Source organism: Endocarpon pusillum (genome assembly GCF_000464535.1).
Source record: "Endocarpon pusillum Z07020 unplaced genomic scaffold scaffold3350, whole genome shotgun sequence".
In the NCBI taxonomy this organism is placed as follows: domain Eukaryota; kingdom Fungi; phylum Ascomycota; class Eurotiomycetes; order Verrucariales; family Verrucariaceae; genus Endocarpon; species Endocarpon pusillum.
The window spans coordinates 351,631-372,409 of record NW_006916312.1 but is presented as its reverse complement, the minus strand read 5'-3'; the positions used below and the strand labels follow the sequence as shown (position 1 = coordinate 372,409).

General features: G+C 50.3%; 9 protein-coding genes across 9 annotated transcripts; 5 read left to right on the top strand and 4 right to left on the bottom strand.

The window, feature by feature from the left end:
• Positions 1–102: 102 nt before the first annotated feature.
• On the bottom strand, positions 103–1,841 carry EPUS_01772 (uncharacterized protein; the record flags this gene model as incomplete). Its single annotated transcript, XM_007804377.1, has 2 exons — positions 103–1,521; positions 1,575–1,841. 2 exons carry the CDS (start codon positions 1,839–1,841, stop codon positions 103–105), a joined length of 1,686 nt encoding a protein of 561 aa, XP_007802568.1.
• Positions 1,842–2,167: 326 nt separating this feature from the next.
• Positions 2,168–3,255, bottom strand: EPUS_01771 (uncharacterized protein; the record flags this gene model as incomplete). The annotated part of the gene is made up of 2 exons (XM_007804376.1): positions 2,168–2,919; positions 2,967–3,255. 2 exons carry the CDS (start codon positions 3,253–3,255, stop codon positions 2,168–2,170), a joined length of 1,041 nt encoding a protein of 346 aa, XP_007802567.1.
• Positions 3,256–3,671: 416 nt separating this feature from the next.
• EPUS_01770 (Cyclin-dependent kinase 1) lies at positions 3,672–4,826 on the top strand (the record flags this gene model as incomplete). The annotated part of the gene is made up of 4 exons (XM_007804375.1): positions 3,672–3,708; positions 3,783–4,294; positions 4,349–4,512; positions 4,565–4,826. 4 exons carry the CDS (start codon positions 3,672–3,674, stop codon positions 4,824–4,826), a joined length of 975 nt encoding a protein of 324 aa, XP_007802566.1.
• Positions 4,827–5,701: 875 nt separating this feature from the next.
• On the top strand, positions 5,702–8,737 carry EPUS_01769 (uncharacterized protein; the record flags this gene model as incomplete). Its single annotated transcript, XM_007804374.1, has 6 exons — positions 5,702–6,172; positions 6,224–6,410; positions 6,464–6,728; positions 6,776–7,042; positions 7,089–7,194; positions 7,241–8,737. The coding sequence occupies 6 exons, from the start codon at positions 5,702–5,704 to the stop codon at positions 8,735–8,737; spliced, it is 2,793 nt and encodes a 930-aa protein (XP_007802565.1).
• A 3,196-nt stretch (positions 8,738–11,933) lies between these two features.
• Positions 11,934–13,049, bottom strand: EPUS_01768 (uncharacterized protein; the record flags this gene model as incomplete). The annotated part of the gene is made up of 1 exon (XM_007804373.1): positions 11,934–13,049. One exon carries the CDS (start codon positions 13,047–13,049, stop codon positions 11,934–11,936), a length of 1,116 nt encoding a protein of 371 aa, XP_007802564.1.
• A 1,129-nt stretch (positions 13,050–14,178) lies between these two features.
• EPUS_01767 (6-phosphogluconate dehydrogenase) lies at positions 14,179–15,763 on the top strand (the record flags this gene model as incomplete). Its single annotated transcript, XM_007804372.1, has 4 exons — positions 14,179–14,284; positions 14,333–14,784; positions 14,843–15,271; positions 15,323–15,763. 4 exons carry the CDS (start codon positions 14,179–14,181, stop codon positions 15,761–15,763), a joined length of 1,428 nt encoding a protein of 475 aa, XP_007802563.1.
• A 552-nt stretch (positions 15,764–16,315) lies between these two features.
• On the top strand, positions 16,316–17,818 carry EPUS_01766 (uncharacterized protein; the record flags this gene model as incomplete). The annotated part of the gene is made up of 2 exons (XM_007804371.1): positions 16,316–16,585; positions 16,643–17,818. The coding sequence occupies 2 exons, from the start codon at positions 16,316–16,318 to the stop codon at positions 17,816–17,818; spliced, it is 1,446 nt and encodes a 481-aa protein (XP_007802562.1).
• Positions 17,819–18,349: 531 nt separating this feature from the next.
• EPUS_01765 (uncharacterized protein) lies at positions 18,350–19,264 on the top strand (the record flags this gene model as incomplete). Its single annotated transcript, XM_007804370.1, has 2 exons — positions 18,350–18,474; positions 18,538–19,264. 2 exons carry the CDS (start codon positions 18,350–18,352, stop codon positions 19,262–19,264), a joined length of 852 nt encoding a protein of 283 aa, XP_007802561.1.
• Positions 19,265–19,595: 331 nt separating this feature from the next.
• Positions 19,596–20,225, bottom strand: EPUS_01764 (uncharacterized protein; the record flags this gene model as incomplete). The annotated part of the gene is made up of 1 exon (XM_007804369.1): positions 19,596–20,225. One exon carries the CDS (start codon positions 20,223–20,225, stop codon positions 19,596–19,598), a length of 630 nt encoding a protein of 209 aa, XP_007802560.1.
• Positions 20,226–20,779: the final 554 nt, after the last annotated feature.

Genomic DNA, 20,779 nt, shown 5'->3' with positions numbered 1-20,779 from the left:
TTACAGTTTCGTCATCCACACGAGATAACCACGTGCATAATCATAGAGAGTTGTACATATTGAACGAGATTGCAAAAATTTGAGTCCGGAGGTCCATGTTCTTCAAATCTTTAGCATTGAACCCAAGTGCTCGGCCAATAATAGCATCTTCTCCTCTTGTAATCTCCGGCCCACTAGCTGCACGGAAACATGAGCACCATCATAAATCTCTGGATCATACCCATTCTGTATAGTCTTGTCTATATCATTCAGCGGCTGATAGGAATGGTCCACAACATCGAGGCTTTTATCCACCGTCGTTACTGGAATGACCACCGAGGTATAATCAAGCCCATTGACAAACATCGTGTACCCATAGTACGTATAGCCTAATGGAGGAGCTGCCGCAAATGGCGCAGCAGCGGTAATGACACCATCCACCGGTCTCCCTGTGCCGGTGAACTCGGTTGTGCTGTTCCAGTAGTCCATATACTGCTTCCGCCATTCTCGTAATGCCACATTGTTCGCCGATATTTCGGCCGCAGAATACTGCTTCTCTGGCTTATCTCCAAAAACTGAAAGTTGTTGCGCGAGTGGTTCTCCGGACAGAGCCACGGCGGAATGAATATCAGCGCCGCCATCATATTTCCAGGCGTTAAAAACCAATTTCGTGCCGTGTTGATGTGATGGTGGCTTCCATTCAATGACTTTGTGACCGGCTTTGGCGAGAAGATCCGCACAAACCTGGACCGCACGAGCAACAGGAGGGTGCAACCCAACAACACCATCATGCTTTAGAGTTGCGAATGACAGCTTGCTGTTACCAGACGCTGCTGCTTTGATCAGATCCCGAGTTTCATGCTCGACCCAATCGCGCCAGGGCATGTCCACAACCAAAGGGTCGTGCAACCAAGGTGATTGTGACAGGATTGCTTTCACGAGCAGCCTGACACCTCCAATGGTGGTGGCAAGGGGGCCAACCACTGATAGGATCGAGTTTTGGCCATCCATGGAGTTGGCCATACCTTCAAAGGGCAGCCTGCCTTCAGATGGCCGAATTCCATATAGTCCATTGAAGGCAGCAGGAATGCGGATGCTGCCACCAATATCGGTCCCAAACCCGGCTGGTGAGCCTTTCAACCCAATCAGTGCGCCTTCACCTCCAGAGCTTCCGCCGGAGCAAAGATTGCGATTTTTAGGATTCCAGGTATACTCGATTATGTTGTTAACAGTCTCTCCGGTCATCAAGGTATGTGGTACGCTTGTCTTGCAATACAAAACTGCGCCCAGGGCTCGAAGCTCTCGCACCATTTCACTCTCATACACTCCCTTCCTCGGATCATTCTTGATGCCTTGGAAGGTGCCGATCCAACCGACATAGCCCATGCTAGTATCAACCCCCTTGACATGAAATTGGTCTTTTAGGCTGATTGGAACGCCGTGAAGAGGTCCAAGGGTTTTGCCATGCTTGGCAAGGTAATCATCGAGGTCCTTGGCATCTGACAATGCAGCATCAAAAAATGTTTCATGCAAACAGTTCGTCTGTCAGGATCAGCAAGTCCCTCGCCAGAAGACGAAGATAGCATAAAGCGTACAAGCTGATGTGCAAGGGAAGCTCTATGGCAGAATGCCTCAGTAACCTCAGTAGCTTTCCAGCTGCCGGAAGAGATCTGGTTAGCAAGGCCCACAGCATCCGTCTCTGTTATTTGAATTTCCTCCTTGCTGAGGAATTGGTGTATATACGGTCCAGTGACGTCTTTCTGTTCCTCTCTGGATGGGATGCGGGACATGCGCCATTTTGAGGGAATAGAGTCTAGAATTGCTTCGCGTTTTGCAGCTGCGATGTCTTTCCACGAGCCCATGGCAGTTCACTGCTATCAAGGAAAGGGTGAGATAAGAATGATTGAAGAGGAGGCTCGGATATTTGGAACATTTTCCAAAGCTACATATTTAAATGTGGGATTTAGTTGTGGGATTCCGATGTAGTATTGGAGTACTACTGTAAGCGGCTCAAGGGACAAGGGATATTTCTCTTATGTATCGGTGTGGTGCGGGGTGAGCTCCGACTTGAAGATGCTGCAAACCTCGGTACCAGGCCAGCACCCCAGTTCCATTTGCATTGCTGCATGTATACCCCCATCGTCCAACGCAGAGCATGCAGGGAACTCTTGGGCCCTATCGAGACATTTCAGATTGGAGATAATGTGTCGTACATTTGACGAACATTCAGATTGATTCGCTTGTTGGACATCCAGCCACGCCAATGGTTGTACACCTTTTCGTTGTTGTCACTCGCCGGCCATACAGCAAGCCAGTCAGGGCATGTGTTCGGAAGAATCTTCGGGACACCGTGCCAGGCATACCTCGAGGCGCCGGTCATGTACACCGCGTCTCCGGTTCTCAATCTTATGACTGCAGCCTGAGTGCCGTCTTGGCTGCCGACAATAAATACTCCCTCGCAGCCGATGCTAATGCTGGCTAGACCTTGGTCACAGGATTCACTAACGTCACGATGAATACTGAGCGTGTCTCCAGGAGAATAGACATTGACAATGGCTGCTTGCGCATCCAGATCCGGGAGTAGGGTCTTCAGAAGCTGCTTGATGTCGGCTGGAAATGGAGGTGGGGTCTCTGGTGGATATCGTTTGGCTGTCCAGTCATATTGACCTCCAAGCGTCATCCAACGAAGCTTCTTCCCGAGGAATTCGGCAATGTTGATAGGTTTGTGGACAACCGGGTCCTGGGGTGGGAAGATGAAAGCCTGGTCTTTGTTGAAGAACGAAGGGATGGGTAAATTAGAGGATGCCAGCGAGTATGATATTTTGTGGTGTAAGTGAACATTTGTTTGATGATTGGGATTGGATAGATCTCGGTGAAGAAGATTCGAGAGCAGAGCAAGCTGGATTTCATGAGGTAACAAGTTGGGCAAGATGTAGAGTCCTGGATGTATAAGAAAAGATAGTAAGACAGAATTTAGATAAGCTAACCGGGAATGCTTGTGACCGCGAATGCAGAAACAGGTGAAGCTTTTTCTTCACCACAACCATCGGACGGATAGCACAGAAATTCTCGAAATGCATGATCTCGAGCGCCAAAACAGGACTGAGACGATGCCGGCTGGAGCTGGTGGCCCAAGCCGTTCACCTCTCTGCTCATGTCGATAACATCAGGGTCAATGTGTAAATCCTCCGCTTTGCACTTCTGATATTTCTTGAACAACTTACGTATGGCTTCTGGAGGTCTCTCGTGAGTGTCCAGCCGATTGGCGGGTATCATTTCACGAACATTAGAACAGATAAGATGAGCTCAACCAGTGATTACAGTTCACCTGCTGAGAAGGATGTGACAAGGGATTAAGGCATGGCCGACTCCAGACAATTTTTGATAAAGTAATGGACTCAGGTCTGCTGGGTTCGAAGTTTGGTTCTCAGAATTCGGGCACGCGCCAATGACCGTCCAATCAGCGCGTTAAACACGGGTGATTAAGCTAGCTTACCTCTGTTTGTGTACACAAGTCGAATAAACAGCAACGGAGAACACAATGCGCACATGATTGATTAAGGCTGCATGGGAAGCAGCTTTAATAATTCCACAATAGCATAACTACTTGCACATTCGAATCAAGGCTTTGACACTACACTGCATCCAGCGGTCCGAACGGCCTTGCTTTACCAGATCACGACAACTACACCATGGAGAATTACCAGAAGATCGAGAAGATCGGTGAAGGTGAGCGGCAAGCGTGATCAAAGACGGCTACTAGTCCTGCAAAGGTGCAATGACGAGCTAATGATGGATGACAGGCACATATGGAGTCGTCTACAAAGCTAGAGACTTAGCACACAACGGCCGGATCGTTGCACTGAAAAAGATTCGTCTTGAAGCTGAAGATGAAGGTGTCCCAAGCACTGCCATCCGTGAGATCTCGTTGCTCAAGGAAATGAATGACCCCAACATTGTGAGATTGCTCAACATCGTTCACGCCGACGGCCACAAACTCTACCTCGTTTTCGAATTCCTCGACCTAGATTTGAAGAAATATATGGAAGCCCTTCCGGTCAGTGACGGTGGTCGAGGCAAGGCACTTCCCGAAGGCTCCACTCTCGACATGCAACGACTTGGTCTGGGCAAGGACATGGTCAAAAAGTTCATGGCACAGCTCGTCGAGGGGATTCGATACTGTCACAGCCACCGAGTCCTTCATCGAGACCTCAAGCCGCAGAATCTACTAATTGATCGAGAAGGAAACTTGAAGCTGGCTGACTTTGGGCTTGCGAGAGCATTTGGAGTGCCACTACGGACATATACACATGAGGTAGGCTTCCTCTCTGGACTACTACATTTATTTTGCTTACAATGACTGTGCTAGGTTGTCACGCTATGGTATCGATCACCAGAGATTCTGCTCGGCGGTCGACAATACTCTACTGGTGTGGACATGTGGTCCATTGGCGCAATCTTTGCAGAGATGTGCACACGAAAGCCCCTGTTCCCCGGCGACTCAGAGATCGATGAAATCTTTAAGATCTTCAAGTAAGGCTCTCCTTAAGTGCACAGGCACCCAGCAAGATTAACACAGTTCCAGATTACTCGGTACACCAGACGAGAATACCTGGCCAGGAGTAACCTCGTTCCCTGATTTCAAGTCGTCGTTCCCTAAATGGAAGCGAGAAGAGACTAAAAGTTTGGTGGCAGGCTTGGATGAGCACGGTCTTGATCTGCTAGATGCGCTGCTAGAGTACGACCCGGCCAGGCGGATTTCAGCAAAACAAGCATGCATGCATCCTTACTTCGCAGCGGGCAGCTCAGCTTACTCAGGCCGGGAAAGAATCAATGGTTATCATTGAGCCTGAAGGCAACCTGCGTGGTGCTAGGAGCCTTATCGGTCTTGCTAGGCGTTAGGCTGATCTTGGTGGCTGGCGTTCAAGGTCTTCTGGGTAAGGGTTTTAGCCAGATTGTCGGAAAGCATGGATTATGGAGGCAATGATACGTTGGCATGGAGAGACGTCGCTATCAGAACTGTCTTGCATGCTTGACTGTCTCTGTATCAAAGCCCAGGCATGGGTGTATGTATGAGTACTACGTACATAGCGTCGCATAACCGAACCTCATCAGATGCTTTTGCACTTAGCCTAGTTTAGCCTAAACAACCAACAAACCGAGGCCACAAATCTTCTACCTTTGCTAACTTTACGTTGAAGAACACACTGCCGAGACATTTGAGGCAGCCTGGCGCAGACCCTAGACGCGCAGACGCGATGCAACAGAACCATTATTTCTAACATCCAAAGCCTGTGTCGCATCAATCTCTGGCCCCCAAATCGGCAGGGGCTAGTTAGAAATTGGGCAACACCGCCTACTATATGCCGCCATTCAGGACTGAGGCTCCGGCCTCATCTGCTGCCTCGCCTAACGGGCTTGTTTGACTGATACGTCTACAGCTCAGTGCATGAAACTGAACTTGCCTCAAATGCTGGATGAGGCATCGCAGGAAGCCCTTATGTTGCCTGTGCGAGGTAATTTCACATTTGCGTTTCGATCCTACAAAGACAGCCTAACTCATGTCTTGGGTCTTACGCCTCTTGCAAGCTCATTCCTTTGTACTCCGTGTTCATACCTCCTTGTTATTTCTATTTCCCTAACTATTTCTCATTGTCCAGTTCTTTACCTGAGTCTTAGTTTCCTGCTGTGGTAGCTCCTTCCGAACCAATCTGTCAGAGACATGTCTGTCCATTCGGATGAGAACGACGATGTTCACAATACTGTAGCCTTGCCAATCCAGATATCGCTGAATGCCAACCAGCGGCGGAAAGAGCCACCCCCACCCCCTCGCAAAATAGATAAGCACACTCCACAGGAGAGTATAAATCGATTCTGGAGCAAATTCTACGCAAAGTATCCAGGAAAGGTTTTCACCGTACTACCAGAGAATCCCTATGCGCAGAAGAAGATCGCAAAAGTTCCGAATGGTGTCGCGCAAGCTCAACGGGCCGTCAGATCCTACGAACAGGCCCGAGAAGAATGTATTCGTGATGTGAAGCGCATCATTAGGGAGTGTCGAAGGGTCAATCAGAAATATCGTGATCCTCACTTCGACATTGAATGGGATCTGAAGAAAGGAAGAAGGTATTGCTTGGAAGGTTTAGAGAAACCAGACGAGGATTATAACCCGAAAGCTGTGAAAAGAGTTACGGTAAGAAGCAGAGGCTTTGTTACAGGCGGATGGCATGCTGACCGTGTGTAGGATATCTTCGAGGACCCTCAATTCTTTATCCATGGACCAACAGCTGGGGATGTGATTCAAGGTAATGATGGCGATTGTTATCTTATGGCAGCTTTGTGCGGTTTAGGCAATATGAGCGGTCTGATCAACAAGATCTGTGTCATCCATGACCAGGCTGTTGGTGTGTACGGATTTGTCTTCCATAGAGGTAAGTCACTCGAGGCGTCTTGTCCTTGTCCGAAGCTAATGCAAGTTGCTCAGATGGGGAGTGGCAACAATGTATAATTGACGATCAGCTGTACATGACTGCCCCAGACTATGACGAGTCCAACATGGAACGAATTATGTGGGATACGATTGCTCGTCGAGATACCGAAGAAGAATATCGACGTACTCACCAAACAGGATCTCGTTCGCTATACTTTGCCAAGTGCAGCGAACCCAACGAGACCTGGCTGCCATTGCTGGAAAAAGCCTATGCAAAAGCTCATGGGGACTATGCATCAATTTCTGGCGGCTGGACAGGGTAGGCACGCTTTCCCTTCCGCAACTTTACAAGCTGACGATTGGTAGGGAGGCAATCGAAGATTTGACCGGTGGAGTGACTTCTGAAATCTATTCATCGGACATTCTGGACAAGAATGAGTTCTGGGTGAACGAGCTATTAAAAGTTGGAAAGGAATTTCTCTATGGCTGCTCAACCGGACAGCACGCAGATTGGTTGGAGCCAAACCGTCCTACCAATAGAAGGCAAGGCATTCACGAGGGGCATGCCTACAGCATTATGGACGCTGTAGAGCATACAATAGATGGCATAACCTACAGACTCGTCAAAGTCAGGTACGTTGACGCAGCACATACCCTTCTTGGCTAAGAATTTCGTCAGGAATCCTTGGGGCAACACGGGATGGAGCGGCGCGTGGAGCGATGGTAGTGCTGAATGGACACCACAATGGATGGAAAGGCTGAATCACAAATTTGGCGATGATGGAGTGAGATGCCCGTCACATCTTTCGAGGGAGACACTGACGATTGAAGATCTTCTGGATGTCGTACGAAGACTTATTGCGAAAATATCAGCGTTTAGACCGTACTCGCATATTCGGACCAGACTGGCGTATTACCCAACAATTTACCTCGCTACATGTGCCTTGGTCCGCCGACTACCATCAGACACGATTCTCGGTCAATGTGACGAGGACCACTCCTGTTGTAATTGTGCTCTCACAGCTCGACAAGACCTACTTCGCTGGTCTTCAGGGCCAATATAACTTCAAGCTTCAGTTTCGCGTCCAGAGAGTTGGTGACGAGGAAGACTACATTGTTCGGAGCAATGTCGACTATTACATGACTCGCTCTGTCAGCACAGACATCACTCTTGAAGCCGGCTCCTACTTTGTGCTGATGAAGGTAACGGCTACCCGCGTTGGTGGTCCCACAATGGATGAAATTATTTCCGCTCATGCCGAGCACATGCGCGACAAATTGATCCAGGTTGGGTTATCGTATGACATTGCGCATGCAAAAGGTGTGATAGTCGAGACGGAGAAGGAGGTGGAGCAGCGACAGTGGGCCGAAAAGGCCCAAGCCGCAGCGGCACGGGAGAAACTGAAGAATGAAGTAAAAGCACGCAAAGAAAAGGTGTGGATGAAGGAGAAGAAGTCCCGACAGAGAAGGAAAATGCAAGATAGAAAGCATGAGGAGAAAGCTGCAGAGCAGCGATCTCGCGAAAGGGGTGATGGGTACCAATCTGATAAGAAAAACTTCATTGATCGGTCGGAATGTCACTCAAGCAATGTTGGGAATGGGCAAGCAACAGCAGACGATGATCGATCATTTGCGGAAGAGCTCAACTCATCACACGAGCGGTCTGAAGGTGCTCAGACTTCAACCACATCGGATCCAAAGGAAACTCCGATTGAATCACCCGCAAACAATACCCGTCAATCACCTCGGAGCAATGATGCTGTGGCCGACAAAGATTCTACAACCTCTTCAGCTGACAAAACCTTGCATGATCATCCTCCTACCCCCAAAGTTCAGGTTAACGGCATAGACGCTGTGACAGACGTCAACCTGTTGAAAAGACGCCCAGCACCATTGGCTCCAAGAACGACGCTTGATGGAAAGCTCGAAATGAAAGATCAAGATAAGCGGGAAAATCAACAAGAAGCAGATCCATTCACGGAGCCACAATGGTCAAACTCGGATACCGAGTCAAAATTCAGCTGGCGAACTGACCTCGACTACGACTCAGACGAAGCTCGTAGTACATATGCAAGAAGTGAACAGGGCAGAGATTGGGATGCAGGCGAAGAATCGGGACCAGAGCCATGGAACGCTGTTTGTGTGGTAGGACTCCGCGTCTACAGCAAGGATCCCGACCTGTCACTTGAGGTTGTAAGACCCCACCCGTACAGCGAGGTAATCAAACCAGAAGCTGGAAGTGCGCTCGATCGGGACGATCCTGCCAAGGGCGCTGTTGCAGAGAAGTGGGCGAAGACCCCGCTGCGAGGGACATTTGACTCTGAATAGTAGTGATGGTGCAAAGGTTGGGTTGTCGGGAAACGCCTGGTACCGGGCAGTGCTCAGTGTTTCTATTCGGATGGGATGGTTGGGAGATCTAACAGCTCCATAGAGGCTATGTTCGGCCTTTGTGGACTCAGGCAGTAGCTGCTGGATCACGACCTGAAAGGAAGGAATTTCAATGCTTCAGACTCTGACAAGGTTAGAAAATCGCCTACTTCGTAGGTACAAAGACAGCCCGGAGAGGAAAGACTGCCCAAGGCTAGCCTAGTCGAGTATATGGATTTTCTCGTTTGGCAAAGATATTTCATCTGCCAGAATTCTAAAATGTCCAGAACTTCCCCAAATAACTTTAGTTCTAAAAAACATTGAAAACATCTGGACAGGGTCATGCTTTGTGCTCTGTGTGGGCCCGGAACGCCAAGTTAGTTTAGCTTCCTTTTTGGGAAGGCGGACTGCCATTCTAGCACTTTCATCCTACAATCTTACACTACTGCCACCAGTCGCATGCGTTTCGCATGCGCGCGGTCTCTGGTGCTAAGAGGCTTAACTAAGTTATGCATAAATTGCGAAGGGTTGCCTCTTAGAAATTCACCTGGGCTTCTAGCCAACAGAGCCATCTGGCTTGGGTGATGACCAGACGCTGTACGGAGTATATCCACTTTGGGTGCATTTAACAGACCACACCATCAACCTTGTCTTACTTCCCGTTTACTTGCACTAGGAAGAGAAGGAATCCCCATGGCAACAATGGCGGCTGATCTAATGATTACCAAATTTCCAAATTTCCAAATGCGGGAAATATCACCCGTTCCTGGCATGCAAGTTACGGAATTGAGCGAGACCTCACCTCTCTGTCCACCGGGGTGCTCGTATATTGGCCCGTAACCGGACCTGAGTCTTGGTGGCGTCAAGGCCATCTCCACTCTCCACATCGGAAGACCATTCGGTACCAGGAACACTGGATCTTGACGTGATTACTTTACGTCAAGAGCTTGCCTTCAACGTGCGTTGGAAGGAAATTGGCAACAGAGTACGAAGAACAAGAACGGAGAGAATTCATGTCCCTCGAGCAGCTTCCCTTTGAATAAAGTGTTCCTTACCCTATCAGATATGCCGCGAGTACATGATCCTCACTAAATTGTCCTCCTTATGTTTATGATTCGTATAGAAGGTCTTTCTCTCTTCAATAAGAACCAACTATCACGATAGTTGCATAGAAATTTGAGCCGAGATGTCTCAAACACCTAATCCGGGGACAGTAGGTTAGTGGCTTTCGTTGGACAGACTTCTCGGAAAACATGTTTGCAACAGCTTGCAACTCAGCTTGACCAGAGTTCGCCATGACTGCACAAACATCAAACATCATCTGAGATGCCATTTGTGCCGCTCTCTCTATTCAAAACCCAAGAACTAACCAGGAATGAATCACCAAGTTGTTCACAGGATAAGATACCGTCACTCCACCAAGTTGAGCTCATTCAAAACACCGAACACGGTAGAAACTCACCCTCCTGCTCCAGGAGCTTTAGCAAAGCTGGTCTGAAGAAGCTCCGATCCGGGTTCATAGTAAGACTAACAGATGGCCGAGCACACCCATGGTGATCAGAAAAACCTCTACCATTGCGTACTCATCAAGGTAAAGGCCAACGTCACCCTACCTTTTGGGTAGAGCTACCAAGAACAACTCATAAAATGGCTTATATAGACTGTCGTTCTCGTAACTATAAGAACAGTCCAGAACGCCATCTGGGACAAGGCGGATGCTCCATCTGCCGAAGTAATCAGGAAGCCTGTTCGAAATAGGTGTTAAAATGCTGGCGTGAAAGCTCTGACGGTGGGAATATTGACCTGTCGACAGCCCTTCTACTCATTCCGGCCAAAAAGAAAGTTTCATCTACCAGAGTCTCGAGAAAGCTGTTCGAAAACAGGTCCGAAAACGAACTCGACGAAATCGCTGGTGGACGAACGACTCTCCTTGACAGTTCGGATTCCTGATTCAGCAAACCCCACGTTCCAAATCGGTAGAGCGAAACGCTGATGGACGAACGACTCTTCTTGACAATTCAGATTCCTAATCCAGTTAAAATCCGTAACGTTCATCCGCCGGAGTCTGCGAGGAAGGCTGTTGGAAACATGTTCCCAAATAAGTTGTGGGGGAGCTCTGGTGGACGGAAGTTCGTCTCTGGGGAAGTCTAGATACCTCATCCGGTCAAATTGCAACCTGCGCCTATCAGAGCTTCAGGAAACAGCGGTTTCCAACATCTTACAGAACTAGGTTCATATAAATCCGAGAGGGGTCTGCGATGATTGGCATGCCGCATATATCTCACCACTCTCAGCGGTAGGCTAACCCTGGCATCATCGGCCAGAGCTTCCAACGCAGCTGGTGTGAAATCACTTCCAAACCACATCGAGTCGGCCTTTCAGTCCAGAGACTTAATATATCTGCACCCTACAAGCCCTGTCTCGAACTCCTCTGGAAGGCGGTTTCATGCCGAGTTCACCCGAACACTTCAGCAGAAACCTCACTATCCCTATCTGCATCCAAACCCCTAAAAGCAAAGTCTGAACGGCCTCACACTGTAACCTTCTCACATCCCTCCTCCGGGCAGATCGTCTTCATGGGAGTGAAACGGCCCAGGAAACAAGGTCCTAGCCTCGAACTAACTAGGAATGGATGATTCCTAAGCTCGCGAGCCTGTGCATGTGTCTGTCTGTTCTGTTTAGATAGCGGGATCTCTAATACTTGTATCGACGTAACTAGTGTCTTTTGTCCGGGTTGGAGCACTTGGATCTCAACAGCTCTCTAGTCACTCATTTATCATCCCCCTAGGGAGGGATTGCGGGTAGCGCGGTTGTCATTTGCTCTTTTTGCCGTGTGTATGGTTCTTGGTGGGAATGGGATTGTTGGTGTTGTGTTGCGTCGTCTTTCGTTGGCGTTGAGATGGCAGGGGGACTTGGATGGGGGTTCTGGCAATGAAAAATTGTTGTGTTCTGATGCGATATGTGATGGGATGGGTGATGGGGTAGGGTTGACCTTGTCGTCATCGCCATGATCTTCGGATCGAAAAACAAAGGGTATCATTCTTATCTTCGTTTGCTCAGCCTTATCTGAAAGAGCTCGTCTATGGTGGTCTCTCTCTTCCATCCGTCCCTCTTGCCGCGGATTCGAGAATTTCTCAGATGTAATCACTGTGATCGCTCAACCAAGCACCCTCAGCCCTCCCTTCGTCTTCGGCTGTTTCTTGTTAATCCCTCCATGTTCCAACTTCCCATGTCCACCAGCACCGCCACTTCCTCCTCCAGCCCCGCCCTTCCCCTTTCTGCCATGCTTATCCCTCCCCTGCCCTACCGGCGCAGCTCTAACCTCGGTATTACTCCTCTTCAACAAGACCGGATGACTTCCAATATACTTCCCCTGCATATCCCTGCCCGCGGCGAAATATTCGTCTCCATCGCTAAAGCTGACAAAGCCGTATCCCTTCGACTTGGTGGTTCGCTTGTCCCTTACGACCCGCGCCTTTTGGACCGAAGGGTATTTAGAAAATGCTTTGAGCAGCGATTCGTCGGTTACTTCACCTGCGAGGTTGCCGACGAAGAGGCGGAAGTGGGCCGGGTCCCATTCTAGGAGAGTGCTGTCGGTCCAGGTTGTGCCGCCGCCGGAGCGGTGGACCGTTTTGGCTGTATTGTCGCTATTACCCGGGGTGGAGTGCGAGGAGGCCGCGACGGATGGGGATGCGGTTTCGAGTCGGGAGGAACTGCCTAAAGGGGCAGTGTTGGCGCCTGTGGCGCCTTCGCGGCGGGGGAAGCCGGAGGTGGAGGAGGATTTGTTGTCATCCTTACTCACATAGGCGCTTTGCCATTGGAGGATTTGAGCTTCCATCTCTGGATCTATGAGTTGGGTGCCGGTATAGCCTGTACCTGAAGCGTTCGCTGTGGGTGGTGCAAAAGGGTTGTGAATTTGGGGAGTAGATGAGTCTGCATAGGATTGAGGTTCGTATTGTGGTTGCGCAGGGTAGGCGTCATGTTGCGGAGGATACGGTGTCGGAGTGGTGTATGATGGTGCTGGAGGTGCGACATATTGTGCAGCACTTGCCGTTCGAAAGGTTGACGAGGTCACGGATCGAGGCGCGAATGCTGTGAACGCATTGTGCGCTGGTCTTGGGATTCCTGCGCCATTGGTGTGGCTTGCCGAGGGAACGGCGGGTTTGAATGAGGGTGGTGGAGCATTTGCGGATGGAGGAGGCCGAGGCGGTAGTGAGGAGGGTGGTTGCGGTTTAGAGGTGGCTTTGAGACCTGGAGGTGGCGGCAGGGCCATGATGAATGGCTGTGCTGAAGAAAAGGTGTATGCGATATCAGACGTACCAAATGACTGCCAGTCAGCTGTTGCTACTGCAGCTGTAGCGCAAGTCAAGCTTGTTATGCTTGAACGCCAGTACTCGGTGCAACCCCGAGGGTTGGTGGTGGTGAAGGTAGCCGGGAGAGCAGAGCGGAACAAGACAGTGTGACTTAAGCACACAGCCACATAGCGTTAAATGACTGGACACTGCTGAAGGGGTGGTGTAGTACCTAAGAGCTCAGTAGGTATGGATGCTCGTCGGTCTCCTTTGCGATGACAACGGCTATCACCTATTTCGAGTCGTCCATGGGCGACTCTTAAAAACCACTGCTAGTACTACTAATCGTGGTAATAATACTAGTACTAGTACTAACAGCTAGTATATTACTAGTATGTACTTAACTTACCTTGGCAACTTGATATCCGGCCTCAAGCTTGGCAATTTTGTCTTTCTCCGGTAACTCATTTGCTGCGGGATTGCTGCTGCTGGAACAGTCACAAATTGTCATATCCTGTGGCTCGTAGCTCGATGATGGAAAGCATTATCTACAAAAATGTGTGCTGTAGTCGTGATGCCCAAATGCCACAATATACAGTGTATCAAGCTGGGTCGGGATTTGCTGCTCCTGGTGCCCGCTGCTGGCCAGCTTGCTGCCCCTCCTTGGGTCGTTTTCTTCCGCCCCACCATCAAACCCATCAACCTTGCGGAGTATCTACTCATACTGAAACACGCAACTTTTCTCCTCATAGACCAGTTTACCTTGCAAGATCCTGACGAGCAGCTACCCCAGAAGCACTGAACGAATCTTTCTGATTCTTTAGATTTAGTAGAGAAGCTTGTCAAGATGTCAGGCCCAACGTGAGTATTCGCTTTCTCTCCTTTGTCATAACCTTCCACAGCATCTTGGGTACCTGCACAATTTCTTGCCGAGCCTGCATCTCCCTACTGCGAAGCCTACTCTCCTGTTCCACCTTCGAAGGTTGCAATGAAATACTTGATTGACCAAGATTACTTGCTAACTTTAGAGCGCGCCTGGCCGGCATCAATGTCGGCTCAACCGCGCGTTCCCATCCCAGTGGTGATTTTGGCCTCATTGGTCTGGCCGTCATGGGCCAGAACCTGATCCTGAATGCTGCCGATCATGGCTTTCATGTCATCGCTTTTAACCGTACCGTCTCCAAAGTCGACCGGTTCATGGAGAACGAGGCAAAAGGTATGCCGTTCTCGTGCATTGATCCAAGCCATGGCTGATTGCTTCTAGGCAAGAACGTCGAAGGTGCACATTCAATCCAAGAATTCGTGTCCAAGCTTAAGAAACCTCGACGAATGATGCTGCTCGTTATGGCCGGCAAGGCTGTGGATGATTTCATCGAAGCTCTTCTGCCTTTCACGGAGGAAGGAGATATCATTATCGATGGTGGAAATTCCCATTACCCAGACACCAACCGGAGGACGAAATATTTGGCGGAGAAAGGTATCCGATTCGTCGGGACCGGTGTATCCGGCGGTGAGGAGGGTGCCAGATATGGTCCTAGCTTGATGCCTGGTGGAAATGAGGAGGCATGGCCATATATCAAAGATGTCTTCCAGAGCATCGCAGCCAAGAGCGATGGTGAGCCTTGCTGTGACTGGGTTGGTGATGAAGGTGCGGGGCACTACGTCAAGATGGTGCATAACGGTATCGAGTATGGTGACATGCAACTCATCACCGAGGTGCGCAATCCATCTACCGAAGAAGGTGCCGCTTCCTTCTGCTAATCCTTTATTGCAGGCTTACGACATTATGAAGCGTGGCCTGGGCATGAGCGCTGATGAGATGGCCGATGTATTTGACAAATGGAATAAGGGTGTTCTCGACTCCTTCCTCATCGAGATCACACGAGATATTCTTCGCTTCAAGGATGACGATGGATCTCCTCTTGTCGAAAAGATCTTGGACGCGGCTGGCCAGAAAGGCACGGGAAAATGGACTGCTATCAATGCGCTTGATCTCGGCATGCCAGTCACGCTTATTGGTGAAGCCGTTTTCGCGCGCTGCCTGAGTTCGCTGAAAGAAGAGCGCGGTCGTGCTGCCAAACTCTTGGAAGGACCAACGCCCAAGTTCGATGGCGACAAGCAAGAATTCATTGACAACCTAGAACAGGCATTATATGCATCAAAGATTATTTCATATGCTCAAGGCTTCATGTTGATCCAGAACGTGAGTGGAGCTTACCGTGATGATTGTCATCGTGCTGACGTCGTTCGCTAGGCTGCCAAAGAGTACAAATGGAAGCTGAACAAGCCCTCAATCGCGTTGATGTGGCGTGGTGGATGCATCATCCGATCAGTCTTCTTGAAGGACATTACGAGCGCATACCGCAGCAACCCTGAGCTGGAAAATCTGCTCTTCGATGACTTCTTCAACAAGGCCATCCACAAAGCGCAACCAGGCTGGAGAGACATCGTCAGCAAAGGTGCTCTGTGGGGTATCCCTACACCTGCTTTCACCACTGCGTTGAGCTTCTACGATGGCTACCGAACCAAGGACCTGCCCGCCAATTTGCTGCAAGCCCAGCGTGATTACTTCGGCGCTCACACATTCAGGATCAAGCCTGAATACGCAAACGAGAAGTATCCTCAAGGTGACAACATCCACGTCAACTGGACTGGAAGAGGCGGCAATGTTTCTGCATCCACATACACTGCCTAAGAGTGATGAGGGGTGGTGTTCTCTAGAGCAGCCATTGACTTGGGTGGCAATGAGTTGTTCCCTCTTGTGAAGCTGTCTACAGGACAGCTGGAACCGTCACCAGATGCTTTGCAGTCGCCGCTGCCAAATCAAGCCCAAAATTCGGAGTCTTTGCCTTGCGCAGCATGTAGATGCCAATAAATATATCGTTGATCAGTCATAGTCTTTGTAGTGCTTGATACCCCTTGAATGACTTGTTCTACTGTACGTATATTTTATTTGGGGGAAAGCAAACTCCGGAATCCAGCACCCCCCAATCTTGGCAAGCCTAAGTTAGCGGTTGGGCATCACAAGATGCTGACTTGTTGAACGCGAGACGCGCAGCTTCAAAGGCAGACCGAAAGCCGGCCTCACTTCCCTGACGGCTGACCCCAAATCACGGCAAGGAGGGAATGCATGGGATGAGCACTGATCGGACATCATCCGACCACCTACGTCAAACCTCTGCCGCATGCTCCCAATCTTCTACTCGCAGCGCATTGCCTGTCCGATGGTAGAGCCAATGCGCAGTCCATGTCAACAAGCGAAGAGCTCGAGATGAGCGACGTGATATCTGACAGAGAATCAGATTCAGGCTCGGAAATGGACGAAGAGACTGGTCTCACGAAGCGCGAGCGGCGACAAAGGAAGCGTCAGCAAGATCATCTCGACGTTCGAATAGGAGAACAGATTCCGGTCTCCAGGCACGAGGCGAGACTGGCAGATCGAGATGTGATCAAGAAGCTGCTCATCAACTCTGTTCTGATTCTGCTTTGGTACTTGTTCTCGCTTTCAATCTCTATTGTAAGCAGCGCACTGAATCACAAAGTGCCATGAAACACGGCTGACGGTTGATGACAGTACAACAAATGGATGTTCGACAAGGGTCACCTCGACTTCCATTTTCCCCTCTTCACCACCTCTCTTCATATGCTCGTCCAGTTCTGCCTCTCCACCACCGTCCTCTTCTTCATCCCATCTCTCCGCCCCTCTCACCTCTCGCAACCATATACACGACTCCCTACGGATCCCACTTCTTCCGACAACATCGACCCAGGCAAGCCCAAACCAGTGGTAACCCCTCTGTTCTGGCTCACTCGCCTTCTACCCTGTGGTGCTGCCACGTCCCTCGACATCGGCCTCGGCAACACCTCGCTCCGCTACATCACCCTCACCTTTCTTACCATGTGTAAATCGTCGTCCCTCGCCTTTGTCCTCCTCTTCGCCTTCCTCTTCCGGCTGGAGACTCCTTCCTACAAGCTCATCCTGATCATTGCCACCATGACGGTCGGGGTTGTTATGATGGTTGCCGGAGAAGCGGACTTCAAACCGCTGGGCTTTGCACTCGTGATTGCCAGCAGCTTTTTCAGCGGGTTCCGATGGGGCTTGACACAGATCCTTCTGTTACGCCATCCAGCAACCAGCAATCCCTTTGCGACACTCTTCTTCCTCTCACCGATCATGTTCGTCAGCCTGGTCACCATCGCAACCTTTGCTGAAGGACCAACTGCACTTTTTGCGGGCCTCTCGGCCCTAGCGGAGAAGAAAGGCAGCATCATCTCCATACTTCTCCTTGTATTCCCTGGGTGTCTCGCTTTCTGCATGACTACTTCGGAGTACTCACTTCTACAACGCACCAACGTCGTTACATTGAGCATCTGCGGCATTTTCAAAGAAGTGGTCACGATCACCGCGGCAGAGATCGTCTATCACGACCCCCTTACTCCTATCAATGTGAGTGGACTGCTCATAACCATAGGCAGCATCGCATCCTACAATTATCTCAAGATCACCAAGATGCGGGAAGAGGCAAGGAGGGACGTTGCCATGGGGGCTGCCGGACCCGATTCCTTCATTGGTGGAGGAGGAAGTCGGAGGGGTAGCGTGGGCGTTCTGGATGAAGGTGATGATGAAGGGGCGCGACTGTTTGCCGGCGAGCAATCACGAAACCCCTCTGCAGATCCCAAGTTATTATCAGGGACAGACCGTGGAGGAGGGACACCGCGTCCGCCCAAGAGACAGCAGGATTTGGAGTAGACCTGCTTTAGACTTGGCTTCTTGCATAGAGAGAGGAGTAACTTTTGTATGAAGATCTGCTCGAGCAGGATTGTGAAGCAACGCCATAGAACCAACGCAGTGAATGTCCCTGAGCACTGCCTTGGAGCAGCAAGAAGAGAGTATGAAGTGCAGTGCTTGTGAAAGTGGATGCACGAAGGGACATGGAATGCCCATATCCATATTCCGCTCTCAGTCTCGGCTGGCCACATGAATACTTCTCCTGTCACCTACACCTACAACCTACCACCTACCACCCTTCACACCCTCTACACCCTTCACCGCAATGCAATGCGGGAGTGAGCTTGCTGTAGTGAACACCTCTTGTTCGTGTTGCTCGTTTCTCGATTCTCGTGAATTGTAATCTTGTGCATGCTTACCTCAAACTCCCGCTCATCCTCGAGCACTGCCATTCCTTCTCAAGTCATTCGTTCTACCTCCTCTGAGCGTTCTTGTTCAGCGAATGCACGCACCGTCTTCCTCCATCTAGTCTGATTCGATGCTCGTATAAGGATGGCATCGGAAACGAAGCGCCAGAATGCGGGAAACAAAGTGCCTGTTGCCTTGCCCAACAGTGTCGCTCCACCCTCTCCTACCGTCTCTCCAGAGACTGTGCTAAGCGGCGTAATGGGTGCACGGTCAGTCCTCCAAGTCTGCCAAATGCTACAAGCTGTACAAGCTGACTGATACGATACCGCCAGCGTGCGCGTAACCACCAGTGCACCCACTTCGGCCACCTATGAAGGTCTCCTCTACACAGCAGATCCCATCACGAACCTCCTCGTCCTTTCCATTCCCCCTTCATCGTCCTCTGCACCCACTGCCGCTGCATCCAACTCCAATCCCACCAGCAACTCCACGTCCTCCTCTACGCCGCCCACCAACACCTTCAAAATTCTCCCCATTCGCACTCTCACCTCCTGCACTGTCCTCTCCACCCCCTCAAATCCTATACCAACACCCAATAACAACAACACCCTCTCCAAACCCAACCCCAGCCTTCCCCAACCCACATACCTCGACATCCCCTCCCTGACCACCCGCACCAACTCCACCGTCGCCGCCCTCAAAGCCCAAGACGCCAAACGCGGCCGCGGCGTGACCCGCGAAGCCCAAGACATCTTCGACGGCATCTCACGCACCTACCAAGCTCGATGGCACGGCACCGCCATGGTGGTGAATGAGAACGTGATCATCGAGCACCCATACCACGTGGATGATTGTCGGCTGGTGGGTGGGAGTGCGGAACAGGGGCTCCTGAGGATCCAAAAGGTATTGGGCATGGAGCGGGAGAAATTGGCGTTGCGGAGGGGTTTGGGGAGTGGTGGCATCGGGCTGGGTCTGGGCGTGGGGAGGGCCAGAGGAGGAGGAGGAGGAGGAGGATTGTCGAACATGGGTGGTGGGCTGGGGGAGAGGAAGGGTGGTTGAGGCATCAAAAACCGGGAAAAGAGGGAGGGCTGTGGTTGGATATTCCTGGTGGGTATAGGAGGGAGGGGGATGACCCGATCACTGACTGATACTGGCATGCTCATGATCCCGGTCTCTGCAACGTAACAAGCTTGTAGTCAAGACGAGATCACTGAATATACCCGAACACACACATCAGAATATGTGGCCCCAAACTTGGAAAGAAAAGCGAAGCCTATGCATGCCTCTACCGTCCAGGACACACCCATACAAATCGGCTACCATGCGTATGTATGCTGGCAACAGCCCAGCAAACATGCGTTTCCAGCTTACTGCTCCAGCTCCTTGGCGACTAAATAAATAAATACATACATGCATACATAGTGCTTGCTTCTTTTCCCTTTTTCGTCCATTTCCCTTCTCGCTTCTCTCTTCTCGCTTCTCTCTTCTCGCTTCTCTCTTCTCGCTTCTCTCTTCTCGCTTCTCTCTTCTCGCTTCTCTCTTCTCGCTTCTCTCTTCTCGCTTCTCTCTTCTCGCTTCTCTCTTCTCGCTTCTCTCTTCTCGCTTCTCTCTTCTCGCTTCTCTCTTCTCGCTTCTCTCTTCTCGCTTCTCTCTTCTCGCTTCTCTCTTCTCGCTTCTCTCTTCTCGCTTCTCTCTTCTCGCTTCTCTCTTCTCGCTTCTCTCTTCTCGCTTCTCTCTTCTCGCTTCTCTCTTCTCGCTTCTCTCTTCTCGCTTCTCTCTTCTCGCTTCTCTCTTCTCGCTTCTCTCTTCTCGCTTCTCTCTTCTCGCTTCTCTCTTCTCGCTTCTCTCTTCTCGCTTCTCTCTTCTCGCTTCTCTCTTCTCGCTTCTCTCTTCTCGCTTCTCTCTTCTCGCTTCTCTCTTCTCGCTTCTCTCTTCTCGCTTCTCTCTTCTCGCTTCTCTCTTCTCGCTTCTCTCTTCTCGCTTCTCTCTTCTCGCTTCTCTCTTCTCGCTTCTCTCCCATCTACATGTACATGTTATCTACCTTAGCCTTGGCCCAGCTTCCATACGGGACGGGAAGAAGAAGAAGAAAAAAAGGAGGGGGGGGACCTTGGTGTGGAGACGGTAAGAAAAATCAAATAGAAAAAGCCCAGTCGAGTACAAAGTTATCACATAGCATAAGTCAACCAAAGAAAAGGGGGAGGGGTGTGAGATTTGGAGACAGATCTCCCTTCACTCCTCCTCCTCCTCCTCCTCCCAGGACTTTCTTCCTCTTTCTCCGTAAACCTGTATCTATCGATACCAATAGTGAATAGTGACTCAGACCGAAGCAACGCAAAGGAATGCAATGTTTCAATTAAGGAAGCAAGCAAGCAAGCAAGAGAAGACGGATAGATGAGACGGTGTTTGTGAGCGAGTCAGTGCGCTGAGGATGAGGATGAGAATGAGAGTGACAAAGAGAAAGTGAAAAATGACATTGATTCATTCATCCAGTTCGCCAGCGCGCTTGGAGAACCTAGCTGGCAAGATGATGGTAAGATGATTCCAATAAACACAGACCAAGCGACTCCCCCCCCC